General features: G+C 38.5%; 1 protein-coding gene and 30 non-coding genes across 31 annotated transcripts in view; all 31 read right to left on the reverse strand.

Annotated features, from left to right (window-relative positions):
• The window catches only part of LOC149629132 (uncharacterized), a 92,992-nt gene extending 87,198 nt beyond the window's left edge, over positions 1-5,794 (reverse strand). The window contains exon 1 of the mRNA XM_089851514.1: positions 3,675-5,794. Coding sequence (XP_089707640.1) covers positions 3,675-4,240 — 566 coding nt within the window. The 5' untranslated portion in view covers positions 4,241-5,794. The remainder of the gene's footprint in view (positions 1-3,674) is intronic.
• Positions 5,795-9,009: 3,215 nt separating this feature from the next.
• On the reverse strand, positions 9,010-9,082 carry TRNAR-CCU (transfer RNA arginine (anticodon CCU)). The gene has a single exon. It is a non-coding gene; the product is annotated as a tRNA-Arg (tRNA).
• A 72-nt stretch (positions 9,083-9,154) lies between these two features.
• TRNAK-CUU (transfer RNA lysine (anticodon CUU)) lies at positions 9,155-9,227 on the reverse strand. Its single transcript has one exon. It is a non-coding gene; the product is annotated as a tRNA-Lys (tRNA).
• Positions 9,228-9,299: 72 nt separating this feature from the next.
• On the reverse strand, positions 9,300-9,372 carry TRNAR-CCU (transfer RNA arginine (anticodon CCU)). The gene has a single exon. It is a non-coding gene; the product is annotated as a tRNA-Arg (tRNA).
• Positions 9,373-9,444: 72 nt separating this feature from the next.
• TRNAR-CCU (transfer RNA arginine (anticodon CCU)) lies at positions 9,445-9,517 on the reverse strand. The gene has a single exon. It is a non-coding gene; the product is annotated as a tRNA-Arg (tRNA).
• A 72-nt stretch (positions 9,518-9,589) lies between these two features.
• On the reverse strand, positions 9,590-9,662 carry TRNAK-CUU (transfer RNA lysine (anticodon CUU)). The gene has a single exon. It is a non-coding gene; the product is annotated as a tRNA-Lys (tRNA).
• Positions 9,663-9,733: 71 nt separating this feature from the next.
• Positions 9,734-9,807, reverse strand: TRNAR-CCU (transfer RNA arginine (anticodon CCU)). The gene has a single exon. It is a non-coding gene; the product is annotated as a tRNA-Arg (tRNA).
• Positions 9,808-9,879: 72 nt separating this feature from the next.
• Positions 9,880-9,952, reverse strand: TRNAR-CCU (transfer RNA arginine (anticodon CCU)). The gene has a single exon. It is a non-coding gene; the product is annotated as a tRNA-Arg (tRNA).
• A 72-nt stretch (positions 9,953-10,024) lies between these two features.
• On the reverse strand, positions 10,025-10,097 carry TRNAR-CCU (transfer RNA arginine (anticodon CCU)). The gene has a single exon. It is a non-coding gene; the product is annotated as a tRNA-Arg (tRNA).
• Positions 10,098-10,168: 71 nt separating this feature from the next.
• On the reverse strand, positions 10,169-10,242 carry TRNAR-CCU (transfer RNA arginine (anticodon CCU)). The gene has a single exon. It is a non-coding gene; the product is annotated as a tRNA-Arg (tRNA).
• A 72-nt stretch (positions 10,243-10,314) lies between these two features.
• On the reverse strand, positions 10,315-10,387 carry TRNAR-CCU (transfer RNA arginine (anticodon CCU)). The gene has a single exon. It is a non-coding gene; the product is annotated as a tRNA-Arg (tRNA).
• Positions 10,388-10,459: 72 nt separating this feature from the next.
• TRNAR-CCU (transfer RNA arginine (anticodon CCU)) lies at positions 10,460-10,532 on the reverse strand. The gene has a single exon. It is a non-coding gene; the product is annotated as a tRNA-Arg (tRNA).
• A 72-nt stretch (positions 10,533-10,604) lies between these two features.
• Positions 10,605-10,677, reverse strand: TRNAR-CCU (transfer RNA arginine (anticodon CCU)). Its single transcript has one exon. It is a non-coding gene; the product is annotated as a tRNA-Arg (tRNA).
• Positions 10,678-10,749: 72 nt separating this feature from the next.
• TRNAR-CCU (transfer RNA arginine (anticodon CCU)) lies at positions 10,750-10,822 on the reverse strand. Its single transcript has one exon. It is a non-coding gene; the product is annotated as a tRNA-Arg (tRNA).
• A 72-nt stretch (positions 10,823-10,894) lies between these two features.
• On the reverse strand, positions 10,895-10,967 carry TRNAR-CCU (transfer RNA arginine (anticodon CCU)). The gene has a single exon. It is a non-coding gene; the product is annotated as a tRNA-Arg (tRNA).
• A 72-nt stretch (positions 10,968-11,039) lies between these two features.
• TRNAR-CCU (transfer RNA arginine (anticodon CCU)) lies at positions 11,040-11,112 on the reverse strand. Its single transcript has one exon. It is a non-coding gene; the product is annotated as a tRNA-Arg (tRNA).
• Positions 11,113-11,183: 71 nt separating this feature from the next.
• Positions 11,184-11,257, reverse strand: TRNAR-CCU (transfer RNA arginine (anticodon CCU)). Its single transcript has one exon. It is a non-coding gene; the product is annotated as a tRNA-Arg (tRNA).
• Positions 11,258-11,329: 72 nt separating this feature from the next.
• Positions 11,330-11,402, reverse strand: TRNAR-CCU (transfer RNA arginine (anticodon CCU)). Its single transcript has one exon. It is a non-coding gene; the product is annotated as a tRNA-Arg (tRNA).
• A 72-nt stretch (positions 11,403-11,474) lies between these two features.
• On the reverse strand, positions 11,475-11,547 carry TRNAR-CCU (transfer RNA arginine (anticodon CCU)). Its single transcript has one exon. It is a non-coding gene; the product is annotated as a tRNA-Arg (tRNA).
• Positions 11,548-11,619: 72 nt separating this feature from the next.
• On the reverse strand, positions 11,620-11,692 carry TRNAR-CCU (transfer RNA arginine (anticodon CCU)). The gene has a single exon. It is a non-coding gene; the product is annotated as a tRNA-Arg (tRNA).
• Positions 11,693-11,764: 72 nt separating this feature from the next.
• On the reverse strand, positions 11,765-11,837 carry TRNAR-CCU (transfer RNA arginine (anticodon CCU)). The gene has a single exon. It is a non-coding gene; the product is annotated as a tRNA-Arg (tRNA).
• A 72-nt stretch (positions 11,838-11,909) lies between these two features.
• On the reverse strand, positions 11,910-11,982 carry TRNAR-CCU (transfer RNA arginine (anticodon CCU)). Its single transcript has one exon. It is a non-coding gene; the product is annotated as a tRNA-Arg (tRNA).
• Positions 11,983-12,054: 72 nt separating this feature from the next.
• Positions 12,055-12,127, reverse strand: TRNAK-CUU (transfer RNA lysine (anticodon CUU)). Its single transcript has one exon. It is a non-coding gene; the product is annotated as a tRNA-Lys (tRNA).
• Positions 12,128-12,198: 71 nt separating this feature from the next.
• TRNAR-CCU (transfer RNA arginine (anticodon CCU)) lies at positions 12,199-12,272 on the reverse strand. Its single transcript has one exon. It is a non-coding gene; the product is annotated as a tRNA-Arg (tRNA).
• A 72-nt stretch (positions 12,273-12,344) lies between these two features.
• TRNAR-CCU (transfer RNA arginine (anticodon CCU)) lies at positions 12,345-12,417 on the reverse strand. Its single transcript has one exon. It is a non-coding gene; the product is annotated as a tRNA-Arg (tRNA).
• Positions 12,418-12,489: 72 nt separating this feature from the next.
• TRNAR-CCU (transfer RNA arginine (anticodon CCU)) lies at positions 12,490-12,562 on the reverse strand. Its single transcript has one exon. It is a non-coding gene; the product is annotated as a tRNA-Arg (tRNA).
• A 72-nt stretch (positions 12,563-12,634) lies between these two features.
• Positions 12,635-12,707, reverse strand: TRNAR-CCU (transfer RNA arginine (anticodon CCU)). Its single transcript has one exon. It is a non-coding gene; the product is annotated as a tRNA-Arg (tRNA).
• Positions 12,708-12,779: 72 nt separating this feature from the next.
• On the reverse strand, positions 12,780-12,852 carry TRNAR-CCU (transfer RNA arginine (anticodon CCU)). The gene has a single exon. It is a non-coding gene; the product is annotated as a tRNA-Arg (tRNA).
• A 72-nt stretch (positions 12,853-12,924) lies between these two features.
• On the reverse strand, positions 12,925-12,997 carry TRNAR-CCU (transfer RNA arginine (anticodon CCU)). Its single transcript has one exon. It is a non-coding gene; the product is annotated as a tRNA-Arg (tRNA).
• Positions 12,998-13,069: 72 nt separating this feature from the next.
• Positions 13,070-13,142, reverse strand: TRNAR-CCU (transfer RNA arginine (anticodon CCU)). Its single transcript has one exon. It is a non-coding gene; the product is annotated as a tRNA-Arg (tRNA).
• Positions 13,143-13,214: 72 nt separating this feature from the next.
• TRNAR-CCU (transfer RNA arginine (anticodon CCU)) lies at positions 13,215-13,287 on the reverse strand. Its single transcript has one exon. It is a non-coding gene; the product is annotated as a tRNA-Arg (tRNA).
• Between the last annotated feature and the right edge of the window lie 68 nt (positions 13,288-13,355).

Below are 13,355 nucleotides of genomic sequence, written 5' to 3' on the forward strand. Positions count from 1 at the left end.
AATCTACCTTAATTCTAGTTAAGTCGTTTTAAGAAACGTTATTCCTAAAATTATTTTAAACATAGCTATTATTAAAGTTTGACTTCTAGCCTTTTTCACAATTTCTGTGAATTTAGAGTATAAAAGGCGATTGATTCACTGTAAATGATAAGAAAAGCCACTATTGCGTGAATCTTTAGTGGAAGCCCTCCTTGGCAGTGGGAGGCTTGACGCTTCTCGTAACCCTAACCAATAGCCGAGTATTTCTTAACCCTAACTATGATAAGTCAATATTGCTTTCTGTGAACTGTGAACACGGTCCGGATACTCTGAACACGTTTGCCAACTGCGAACGCTTTGACAGACACACAGAAACGTCCTGTGTAATACCTCTCCGTGACGTCATCGTAACTCGGAGAGGTAAAAAATATTTCTGGGTGGGTGAATTAATTTTCCTCTTACGCATTGTTAGGGTCTAGTAGAAAAAGTAAAGGGAAAGTAGTATTGTGGGGTGAACCAGTGCTCTGCACATCGAGCCTTTTCTCTGCAGTGGTATAATTCAAAGAGAGCATTATTCTGCTGAAGAATTCAAGGTCAGAGACAAAGACTGGTTGGAAAAAGCGTTACTTGGATTAGGAGAATTCATGGAGGGGAATTACGCTGCTGAACAATTCAAGGTCAGAGACAAAGACTGTTAGGAAAAAGCGTTACTTGGGTTAGGATAATTCAAGGAGGGGAATTATTCTGCTGAAGAATTCAAGGTCAGAGACAAAGACCGGCAGGAAAAAGCGTTACTAGGGTTAGCTTAGTTATTGCCACTTCTTCAAAATGGAATATAATCGTTTATGTACAATTCTGTTAGCAACAAGAAGGTCCTTCAAGTTAAGAGTCACGCGGAAAGAGACTCGGTGGAATCGTTTCTATTATGAGTAATCCCGTCACGTCCGACACAGCTCTCATTCTTGGCTTTTTTATTGCTTAAATTTCCTAAAAGCATGCTAAAAGGACCGGCTAACCTCTATATATATCTAAAATTTCCTAGATTCTATCATAGAAGAAAGTTTTCTCTGTCATTGCCAGACCATCTTGAAATTCGTATTTTAGTCCAAAGCCTTTGAAAGAATTTTGTGTCAATGCCATTATCGCGTAAAGAACCAAGGTCTACAAATAGAACGGCGACTATTTTCTTTTCGATTTGTCGTCTGCTAAGACCGAGTTCAATTACTCCCTAAGCAGTGAAGAAGCGGTTCTAAAGAAAATACCGAACCGTTTAAGAGTCAGGACTGGCGAATAATATTGACCTATTGTCAAGATCAGTCAACACGCTCCAACGCAAATCAGCATAGCACGCGAATAAATAGGAAAAACCTGCCACTATAGTACAATCACTTGCCAAGGCTTAAACGTCAGTATTTAATTATAGCGGAAGTATAAGGGACTAGAAGTATCGAGGTAACCAAATTCTTCACTTGGCGAAAGTGAATATTCTTGATACCACACCAACGGTTGGCCCTCTGGTAGCGGTTTCTGAATTTTCCCTCCAAAACGTGAGACGCTCGCAGGTGGTAGACGGGGGCCGAACTAGATTCAAGCACCCGCTTAGTCCGTGTTCCGCGGCCTTAGGTTGAGGGGAAGGGGGTAGGAAAGGTTTTTGGAACTCGACCAATTTTTTTATCTCTAGTGTAGGCGCAGGGATGGATGCGGCATAAAATCCTTATTTTTGTTCACTAGTGCCAGGATCTATTACCAATGCTAGAGCTCTTTACTTCTAGTCCCTTATCCTACTTCTGATTATAGTAAAGTTTGGAAAGAGTTTCACAAAGTAAATTCGATTCTGTTTACCATAAGTTGCGTGCACGATTGTTTCGTTGCTACGCAATCTTTTGATGTTGAAATACTTTTATAATCTCATTTTTGCTTATACGGGTTCGTTGACAATATATTCCTGAATCAGAAACCCTTTCATTCATTTTTTTTTTCATTTTAAATAGTAATTGTCTTGTCTAACGTTTTACGATGAAATTTCTCGTGACAGTTTGTGGGTGTTGAAGGAAAATTATGCAGGGTTTACGGGTATATGTAGCTATATTCAACAGATCATTGGACCAAGGGACTGTAGACGCAAAACAGGCAGTTTTAACTTTTGTATTAAAAAAATCGTCTGATATAGTAGGCTTAGTGTAAAGCCAGATTTAGCTAGGTATTATCAGGGATGGATTTAATTTTAGAAGTAGGAATGGAGAACGGTTAGTATTTACTTCAGTCCTACACATAGTTCAACACGTAACGAAAATTATAAATTATCTTATTGGCTCACTAACTACTTTTTGATGACGTTGCTGACGCGGACGGCAAAAAATACGTAATTTCTATTAACCTCTTCTTTCATACCCCTGTCTCGTGGAAGGGGGTCCTGAACTTTGACACGCACCCAGATTATTCTGTTCTCCATTCCAACTTCCAAAATTAAATCTATCCATGGTGTTATACTTGGAGTTAAGAGTTACACATATTAACTTTGGTCTCTATCCTTCCAGTGAAGGATTTTTCACGGAAATTAGTAAACATCAATTGTATTCCAATTATAAATTGGAACTCTATAGCTTTACTAAAATAATTAATACTAATATTCCTTAATGGAATTTGAGGTAGAGTTTTGCTACCAACGGAAAAAAACGATTTTAAATCAAATATTTGAGGGAAAATTTATAAATTTTTTAAACTCAAATCAATTAAAATCGTGACAGTTCTAAGATACTTTAGCTTTTAACGAAGTTTCAAATGAAACCATTTAAATAAGTATCTAAAATTGAACAAAAAAAGGGTGGGTGAAAAGGAAAATAGAGTGATTTTTTTACGGAATATTCCACTAGTTTTAAGACCAATCTGGATAGCGAAACATCCAGAATATACCCGAAAATGATTTTTAAATTCAAATTTGCAAGAAATTTTTTGGGACATTTTAAATTAGCGCCTCAAACGAAATTATGTGGCAAGCTCTATGTCGATTGAAATTTAGCGCATGATTTTTAAAAAATTGCTTTCCATGTAAAAACCCTGCCTCGAGATATATTAGAACGTGCCACGTTAATTTTGTAAATAAGTAGACAGGGCGTTACGCGATTGGTCGGAGGTGCAAATTTAAAATTATCTATGAAATCTGAATCTAATTTGAATTTTGAAATCATTCGAATGTTTTTCCTGGGTGTTTCACTATCCACATTGGTCTTACAATTAGTAGATTAATGTATAAAGAATCACTTGATTTCCCTTTAATAATAAGTAAAAGTATATATTTTTCGATAGGCCTAATCGTTTCAGTCAAATATCACTGAAAATAAAATTCCCGAGCCAGGTGTTAAACTATTGTCATCAGTTTACTTTAAGTATTAGAGAATTTAGTTCTCGGTAGACAACAAGGACCAGTAGCATCACTAGGGTTTGAAATTGGAGGGGGGGGGCTAAATCTGGACAAACTATTTGAAAGTTATTATAAGAACTTAACATAAAAAATTGCGTAATGGATTCATTGGAAAATGTGTAGGCCTTTATAACAGCAATTTTTGGTAGGGTTTACGGATTATTTTAGGGGGGGGGGGCTAAGTTTGGATTTTGGGGGGCTATAGCCCCCCCCCATAAAAAAGGCCTAGCGACGCCACTGACAAGGACACACAAAGAGATGAAATGATTCTAACCTTTCCAAGCATGTTGCTACCAGAGTTAAAACGCTGGCAAAGACGAAAATGGTTTGCAAGTAAGCCATAGCTGTGCAAATCTGGTCATTCAGGGCACTCCACTCCGCTGGCGCCGCCATTTCGACAAGTTTGACGGGCAAAACGAAAGCTCCTACCATGAAATCGCAAACGGCCAAGTTGACAATGTAGTAATTAACCACAGTGTGCATTTTCCGGTTGCTGAAGACGACGTAACACACCATAAAGTTACCGGACAAGGCAAGCACCATGACGACAAAGTAGAGGATAATAAACAGGAAGAACACGGCCGGAATTTGAGTTAAATCGGGGTACATTTCATCCATGGGGTTGATACTATCGCTGGCGGCTGCTTCCGGTTGACGGTAGTCGCTAGCGTTAGTTGAATTTGTGGACAAGGATGACGCGAAGTCGTTATAGTCTTGCATGGACAATGTCGAAGTCAAATTCACCGGATTGTCAACGTAACGAATAGACGCGGGAATAACCACATTGGCCAATCGCCATAAGCCCATTGCTGTGGTTGACGCTGTCACTTCCGCAGCCATTTTTAATTCTTACTACATCGTGAAGAACGGTGTCCAGCCTGAAGATTTCTAAGTTTCTTTCAGCGGTTTCTTTTGGAGATTTGTTTTATAAGTCGCGGACGGATTAGCCCTTAAGACAGTTTCAGGGTCACTCGTGGATAAGCCGAGATAAAATCCGAGTTGCGTTTTCACCAAATGGCGTCGATTTGGTTTACGGAGACGGTTTAGGATAACCGAGCAGTCACCTTTCAATGAAGTAATTCATTGATATCACGACTATGAAGCTAACGCGGGACATCAGTGAAAGTTTCTTGACAGAGATCTGTCGCGAACTGATTCGAATGAACATTTTTTCTTTCTTTAAAATTTCCAAGAGACAGTTTTGGGAAAGTATAGGCTAACAGACTGCTTTTCAAAGATATAAGAAATCCGGAATAGAGTTTTAAAGTGAATTGCATTTCTTTTAAAAGCAGCACATACTGAACAGGACTTGTGTACGATTTATTTAGCTGAGATTTAGACACTGTTTTCGTTCATTACAGATTATATTCTTTTTAATACTATAGCGCCACGATAAAGTCTAAATCATCCTATGTTTTGACACCAAATATCAATGTAATCAAAGAATTTTATCAGATTTATATGAAAAAAAAATGCAATTTAAATTAACTCTTACATTAGGTAGGTAACAGTAGTAAAATATCATTCAAGTGAGATTTTCTGTTCACTTTTAGAGTTGTATAAAACTCAAAAAACTTATTTTAAAACTTTCTGATTCTGAATCGTACTCGGTTTCAACTTTAAACCTCGGATAATTTCCATACGCCGAATTCAAGCTTTTGACTCAATATTTCACCAACCGCTCACGAGTGGACTCTCTTAGATCTGTCATATAAAAAATATGGTACTCTTCTACTCTATCTTGCTCATACGCACTTTCAAAACACCAGCGAATCGGATATCTAACACCGCTTTGGAAATTTTGGTAAAAAATGACGGGTTATTTCTTATCCGTTAAACCTGATGCAGCATATTTGTTACAATAAAAACGTTCGTGTAACTCAATATACTCCCCGTAAAAACTTTTCGCTACAATTTCTTCGGGCGGTAGTATATAAACCATCACACCTCAATTATGATGACATCGATCTATATTTTTTTCATAAATCTTCCGTCGCACCTGTCACACGGTTAAATGGGTCCTTTTCTAAATTTCGTGAAGTTTTCTGAGGAAATTTTGATGCGAGTTTGAACGCGATGCGAGAGTGGGAGCGACGTTGTCTTTCGTGGACTGTTCAGTTCGAAAGCTTCGAAACGAAAGAGAGAGAGGAAAACTGAAAGCGGTTGCTGTCGTTGGGAGAGAGAGAGAGAGAGGTAGCCGTGGCTCGATGCTTACAAGCCAGAGACTGAGAGAACCGACTGAAAAGTCCAAAAGAGAGACTGCGAGTAGAGAGGAAGAGGGAACTGGGACTCTGGGAGAACTAGGAGATCGAAGTCCCGCGATAGTGTTGGGCTCTGGTAGAAAAAGGAGGAAAGTGTTAAAAGAGTTGTTTGGCTTTGGAAGCAGTATCTCAACCGAGGATGAGGCTTGAAAAATGTTTTTACGTATCTATCCTTTCTACGGCTTGGAATGGATATCCATCTGTAGGAAATTTTCAATATGAACTTCATCTCTTTCTAAGTACTGTTGAAGTAAATTCAAACATACCCAATAATATTAATGATGATTCTCGTATTTTTATTTTAGAGATTAGTTTAGTTTAAGTAGAGACCCTCGGAACATTTTGTTACAGTTTAATTGAAATGTCAATTGTAACCCTCCTTCTAGATAAAAGGGCCATAAAATAATTAAGACATCTTACAGTTTTATCCAATTTCAATAATACTTTATTTTCTGTTATCTTATAAAGGAATCCGTAATAAACTCGAAATTTTCGAATACACAAACGACTCCGTCTTAGGAGAGATCAAACTACCTGAATAAATTCTAGTGATTCTAGAATCACATTTGTGGAAGTGGGAGTGGCTTTTGGCATGGAGGCAATGTGTCCTGCCAGAACCAAGGAGAAGGAACTAGGTTGAGTCTGGCAGCCATGTTACACAATATCTCGAAAAATCAAGGATTTTGAAAATGGATGATAGCCAAAAAGCATCGAAACTCCGAAAAATATTTCACATATTTTCGTTTTAATAGGAACGAATTCAGGATACTAAAAGAACGTTGAAACAAGGCAATGCTGGTGCCACGAAGTCATACTTTTCATAATATGAGGGAGGGGACTACATTTTTGGGAATATTCTAGCGCCCTCTGGAGTCTAGATTATCCTTTATTTATTTGGCGTTTCCGTTTCCGAGTTCCGACAGTGACGGAAAATGGAGTCTCCTGTTGAGTCGTTGTCAAGAACAAAACTGTTAAAATATAGTTAATGATGAACTGATATATTTAATAAGAGTGGACCATGATGAAGTTATAAAGAATCTAGACTTTTTTCTGTTAGAGAGCCAGATTTATCTGGGGCAAAGTCAGTACAACGGATTTCTCAAATTCTGGCATATAACGCCAAGGCTTCAGCCCAATGAAGCTGAATGTGATACAAGCCACTTTAGTTGATTTATGAAACACCGATGGCGCTAAAAACCGATTTTAAGGCGTTACCTAGAACGAAGGCGGTAACGATTTTCGAAAGAAGTATGACTTCACGGTACCAGGGGACAATGTTATCATTCCACGTTCTTATGGTATCCTGAATTCGTTCCTGTCTTTATATTGTGAAAAAATGATAATAATAATTAAATAATAAAAAAAATATTATTAGGCAAACTACTAAGGCGATACATTGGTGTAGCAACGGACGCACACAAACAAAGTGTTCGAAACCGATCTCTCGCAAAAGTAAAAATTCTAACCCTCTACGACCAAGCCCTAAAACCTGTAACAAAGACAGGCAGAGAACGGGTTTTCGCGGGGACTCTTGTACCCGTACCTGTCCCTTTTGTTAATTTTTTCTATCACTTATTTTCGTCATTCGCGAATTCCACTCCCTTAAAATAGGTTCGCTCGGCTCATACAAGCAAAATAGTTTTTGATTTTACAATACTTGTTTTCAAATTCATACATTGATTAAAAGTTCGTTTTGTTTACTTCAACTGCGTATTAATTTCTCACGACACCGAACACAAAGACACAGAGAGACGATTCTATTACTCTTTCAGTATTAACATTGAGCTGAGAAACAAGGTAATCTTAAATATTAAAATAAATATAATTAATATTATTTACATTCTGCGTTAATTATCCACCTGCTTGCGCATTACATCGTTTTAGGAAAGCGAAATGTAAGAACAGCGCAATTGAGGAAGTCCAGCCATTTGTCTAGAAGGCAAGACATTTCACGTGCCCACAAGGCTCTCACTAAATTACGGCCAACTTATATCTGCCGAAAAATGCTGAAAATCAAAAACACTCTGTTCCATATATTTCGAAGAAGATTTCCTTCCCCATTTTCCCCAAGAAAAAAAAAAGAAAACTAGGGCTTTGTTAGAGCCGGGCGAATAAACATACAAAACCAATGTATGTCGTTTGTGCACTGAACGCATTTCGTCTGGTAACCGTTAGTATTTGAAAGCCGACTTGCTAGCAGATGCTAGGCAAAGCTATTAGCATTCCGTTCAATGATTTGAATTTCCGCTACAAAAAGATGCAAAACGAAACTAAATTGTTTTCCACTTTGTGCATTATGTACTAGGAGATTTAAATAACTCGGTATTCACAACAAAGTTTGACTTTCTTTCTTATGAAGAGGTTTGTTCCAGGATTTCTTTTTCATTCTAACAATTCGATAAAAGGAACTCCCGATAATTGTTGAAAGTAAACATTTACACAGTGGCCGGAATATAAATTGAATTAGGCCTAATTTTGTAATTGAATATAACTCGCAGCTGCTGACGTTGTCTCAATTAAATACGTTAGCTACCCAATTGCGCATGAAAGCAATTCCAATGACAATAAATTAACCAGAAATTATATGATAAAAGCGAGTAATCGTAATCCCAGCTTGGATCGAACCCAGGACCTTAGGATTGGGAGTGCAACGCATTACCTATACTCCCCTGTAGAACCTCTACCCGCAAAACATCAGTGTACGATATTTTTCTTAAAATTCGTACGAGTTAAATTTCATAATCAAATTGAATCCCAAAATACGCTCTACATACATTGATTAAATACGTAAATGTTAACAGTGTTTAAGTGGGTAACTTTAAAATTGAAAAATACGCCCTAAGAGAATTGATAGTTAAACTGAGTTTTCCAAAGTGACTTTAAAGTCGATTATCCGAATGATTTCAGTTAACTTTCCAGCTGATTCCATTTGGTTAAATTCCAAGTGATTGTAATGGGATATGCCGGCCCATTTCAAGGAAGCCAGAATCTTACGTCATTTATGAGAAAACAACCAAGATCACCCATCTGGTTCGATTCCCACCGTTGGAGCTGACTTTAATATAGAAATCTGGCCTCTTTCGAATGATACATTGAAGTTCAGTTTATAACACAGGTTACACGTCAGAAGACGTAGCGCAGTAGGTAGCGTGCCAATAAGCCCCACAGCCAACCCTGGTTCGAAACCCGGCGAGGAAGAAGGTACTTGTTTAAAACCGTTGCTCTTTTAAATGGTACATTAGGAGTCCAATGTGCTATCCACTACACTACTGGGACACGTTTGTTATTTTGTCCAAGATCTTTCCGAATTCATAAACAATTTCATATTTCAAATAAAAGTACAATCGTTATCCCAGCTGAGGATCGAACCAAGGACCTTTCGATTAGGAGTCCAATGTGCTATCCACTACACTACTGGGACACGTTTGTACCCTTGTCCAAGAGTTTTCAGAATTCATAAACAATTTCATATTTCAAATAAAAGTACAATCGTTATCCCAACTGGGGATCGAACCCAGGACCTTTGGATTAAGAGTCCAATGTGCTATCCACTACACTACTGTGACACGTTTGAACGCTTGTGAAAGAGTTTTCCGAATTCATAAACAATTTCATATTTCAAATAAAAGTACAATTGTTATCCCAGCTGGGGATCGAACCCAGGACCTTTGGATTAGGAGTCCAATGTGCTATCCACTACACTACTGGGACACGTTTGTTATTTTGTCCAAGATCTTTCCGAATTCATAAACAATTTCATATTTCAAATAAAAGTACAATCGTTATCCCAGCTGGGGATCGAACCCAGGACCTTTCGATTAGGAGTCCAATGTGCTATCCACTACACTACTGGGCCACGTTTGTACGCTTGTCCAAGAGTTTTCAGAATTCATAAACAATTTCATATTTCAAATAAAAGTACAATCGTTACCCCAGCTGGGGATCGAACCCAGGACCTTTGGATTAAGAGTCCAATGTGCTATCCACTACACTACTGGGACACGTTTGTTACTTTGCCAAAGAGTTTTCCGAATTCATAAAAAATTTCATATTTCAAATAAAAGTACAATCGTTATCCCAGCTGGGGATCGAACCCAGGACCTTTGGATTAGGAGTCCAATGTGCTATCCACTACACTACTGGGAAACGTTTGAACGCTTGTGAAAGAGTTTTCCGAATTCATAAACAATTTCATATTTCAAATGAAAGTACAATCGTTATCCCAGCTGGGGATCGAACCCAGGACCTTTGGATTAGGAGTCCAATGTGCTATCCACTACACTCCTGGGACACGTTTGTTACTTTGCCAAAGAGTTTTCCGAATTCATAAACAATTTCATATTTCAAATAAAAGTACAATCGTTATCCCAGCTGGGGATCGAACCCAGGACCTTTGGATTAGGAGTCCAATGTGCTATCCACTACACTACTGGGACACGTTTGTTACTTTGCCAAAGAGTTTTCCGAATTCATAAACAATTTCATATTTCAAATAAAAGTACAATCGTTATCCCAGCTGGGGATCGAACCCAGGACCTTTGGATTAGGAGTCCAATGTGCTATCCACTACACTACTGGGAAACGTTTGAACGCTTGTGAAAGAGTTTTCCGAATTCATAAACAATTTCATATTTCAAATGAAAGTACAATCGTTATCCCAGCTGGGGATCGAACCCAGGACCTTTGGATTAGGAGTCCAATGTGCGATCCACTACACTACTGGGACACGTTTGTTACTTTGCCAAAGAGTTTTCCGAATTCATAAACAATTTCATATTTGAAATAAAAGTACAATCGTTATCCCAGCTGGGGATCGAACCCAGGACCTTACGATTAGGAGTCCAATGTGCTATCCACTACACTACTGGGACACGTTTGTACGCTTGTCCAAGAGTTTTCAGAATTCATAAACAATTTCATATTTCAAATAAAAGTACAATCGTTATCCCAGCTGGGGATCGAACCCAGAACCTTTGGATTAGGAGTCCAATGTGCTATCCACTATACTACTGGGACACGTTTGAACCCTTGTGAAAGAGTTTTCCGAATTCATAAACAATTTCATATTTCAAATGAAAGTACAATCGTTATCCCAGCTGGGGATCGAACCCAGGACCTTTGGATTAGGAGTCCAATGTGCTATCCACTACACTACTGGGACACGTTTGTTACTTTGCCAAAGAGTTTTCCGAATTCATAAACAATTTCATATTTCAAATAAAAGTACAATCGTTATCCCAGCTGGGGATCGAACCCAGGACCTTTGGATTAGGAGTCCAATGTGCTATCCACTACACTACTGGGACACGTTTGTTACTTTGCCAAAGAGTTTTCCGAATTCATAAACAATTTCATATTTCAAATAAAAGTACAATCGTTATCCCAGCTGGGGATCGAACCCAGGACCTTACGATTAGGAGTCCAATGTGCTATCCACTACACTACTGGGACACGTTTGTACGCTTGTCCAAGAGTTTTCAGAATTCATAAACAATTTCATATTTCAAATAAAAGTACAATCGTTATCCCAGCTGGGGATCGAACCCAGAACCTTTGGATTAGGAGTCCAATGTGCTATCCACTATACTACTGGGCAACGTTTGAACCCTTGTGAAAGAGTTTTCCGAATTCATAAACAATTTCATATTTCAAATGAAAGTACAATCGTTATCCCAGCTGGGGATCGAACCCAGGACCTTTGGATTAGGAGTCCAATGTGCTATCCACTACACTACTGGGACACGTTTGTTACTTTGCCAAAGAGTTTTCCGAATTCATAAACAATTTCATATTTCAAATAAAAGTACAATCGTTATCCCAGCTGGGGATCGAACCCAGGACCTTTGGATTAGGAGTCCAATGTGCTATCCACTACACTACTGGGACACGTTTGTTACTTTGCCAAAGAGTTTTCCGAATTCATAAACAATTTCATATTTCAAATAAAAGTTCAATCGTTATCCCAGCTGGGGATCGAACCCAGGACCTTTGGATTAGGAGTCCAATGTGCTATCCACTACACTACTGGGACACGTTTGTTATTTTGTCCAAGATCTTTCCGAATTCATAAACAATTTCATATTTCAAATAAAAGTACAATCGTTATCCCAGCTGGGGATCGAACCCAGGACCTTACGATTAGGAGTCCAATGTGCTATCCACTACACTACTGGGACACGTTTGTTACTTTGCCAAAGAGTTTTCCGAATTCATAAACAATTTCATATTTCAAATAAAAGTACAATCGTTATCCCAGCTGGGGATCGAACCCAGGACCTTTGGATTAGGAGTCCAATGTGCTATCCACTACACTACTGGGACACGTTTGTACGCTTGTCCAAGAGTTTTCAGAATTCATAAACAATTTCATATTTCAAATAAAAGTACAATCGTTACCCCAGCTGGGGATCGAACCCAGGACCTTTGGATTAAGAGTCCAATGTGCTATCCACTACACTACTGGGACACGTTTGTTACTTTGCCAAAGAGTTTTCCGAATTCATAAAAAATTTCATATTTCAAATAAAAGTACAATCGTTATCCCAGCTGGGGATCGAACCCAGGACCTTTGGATTAGGAGTCCAATGTGCTATCCACTACACTACTGGGAAACGTTTGAACGCTTGTGAAAGAGTTTTCCGAATTCATAAACAATTTCATATTTCAAATGAAAGTACAATCGTTATCCCAGCTGGGGATCGAACCCAGGACCTTTGGATTAGGAGTCCAATGTGCTATCCACTACACTCCTGGGACACGTTTGTTACTTTGCCAAAGAGTTTTCCGAATTCATAAACAATTTCATATTTCAAATAAAAGTACAATCGTTATCCCAGCTGGGGATCGAACCCAGGACCTTTGGATTAGGAGTCCAATGTGCTATCCACTACACTACTGGGACACGTTTGAACGCTTGTGAAAGAGTTTTCCGAATTCATAAACAATTTCATATTTCAAATGAAAGTACAATCGTTATCCCAGCTGGGGATCGAACCCAGGACCTTTGAATTAGGAGTCCAATGTGCTATCCACTACACTACTGGGACACGTTTGTTACTTTGCCAAAGAGTTTTCCGAATTCATAAACAATTTCATATTTCAAATAAAAGTACAATCGTTATCCCAGCTGGGGATCGAACCCAGGACCTTTGGATTAGGAGTCCAATGTGCTATCCACTACACTACTGAGACACATTTGTTATTTTGTCCAAGATCTTTCCGAATTCATAAACAATTTCATATTTCAAATAAAAGTACAATCGTTATCCCAGCTGGAGATCGAATCCAGGACCTTTGGATTAGGAGTCCAATGTGCTATCCACTACACTACTGGGACACGTTTGTTACTTTGCCAAAGAGTTTTCCGAATTCATAAACAATTTCATATTTCAAATAAAAGTACAATTGTTATCCCAGCTGGGGATCGAACCCAGGACCTTTGGATTAGGTGTCCAATGTGCTATCCACTACACTACTGGGACACGTTTATACGCTTGTCCAAGAGTTTTCAGAATTCATAAACAATTTCATATTTCAAATAAAAGTACAATCGTTATCCCAGCTGGGGATCGAACCCAGGACCTTTGGATTAGGAGTCCAATATGCTATCCACTACACTACTGGGACACGTTTGAACGCTTGTGAAAGAGTTTTCCGAATTCATAAACAATTTCATATTTCAAATGAAAGTACAA

Source organism: Phalangium opilio, unplaced genomic scaffold (assembly GCF_054372755.1).
Source record: "Phalangium opilio isolate 3A_F unplaced genomic scaffold, DU_Popi_V2 ptg000105l_1, whole genome shotgun sequence".
Classification (NCBI taxonomy): Eukaryota; Metazoa; Arthropoda; class Arachnida; order Opiliones; family Phalangiidae; genus Phalangium; species Phalangium opilio.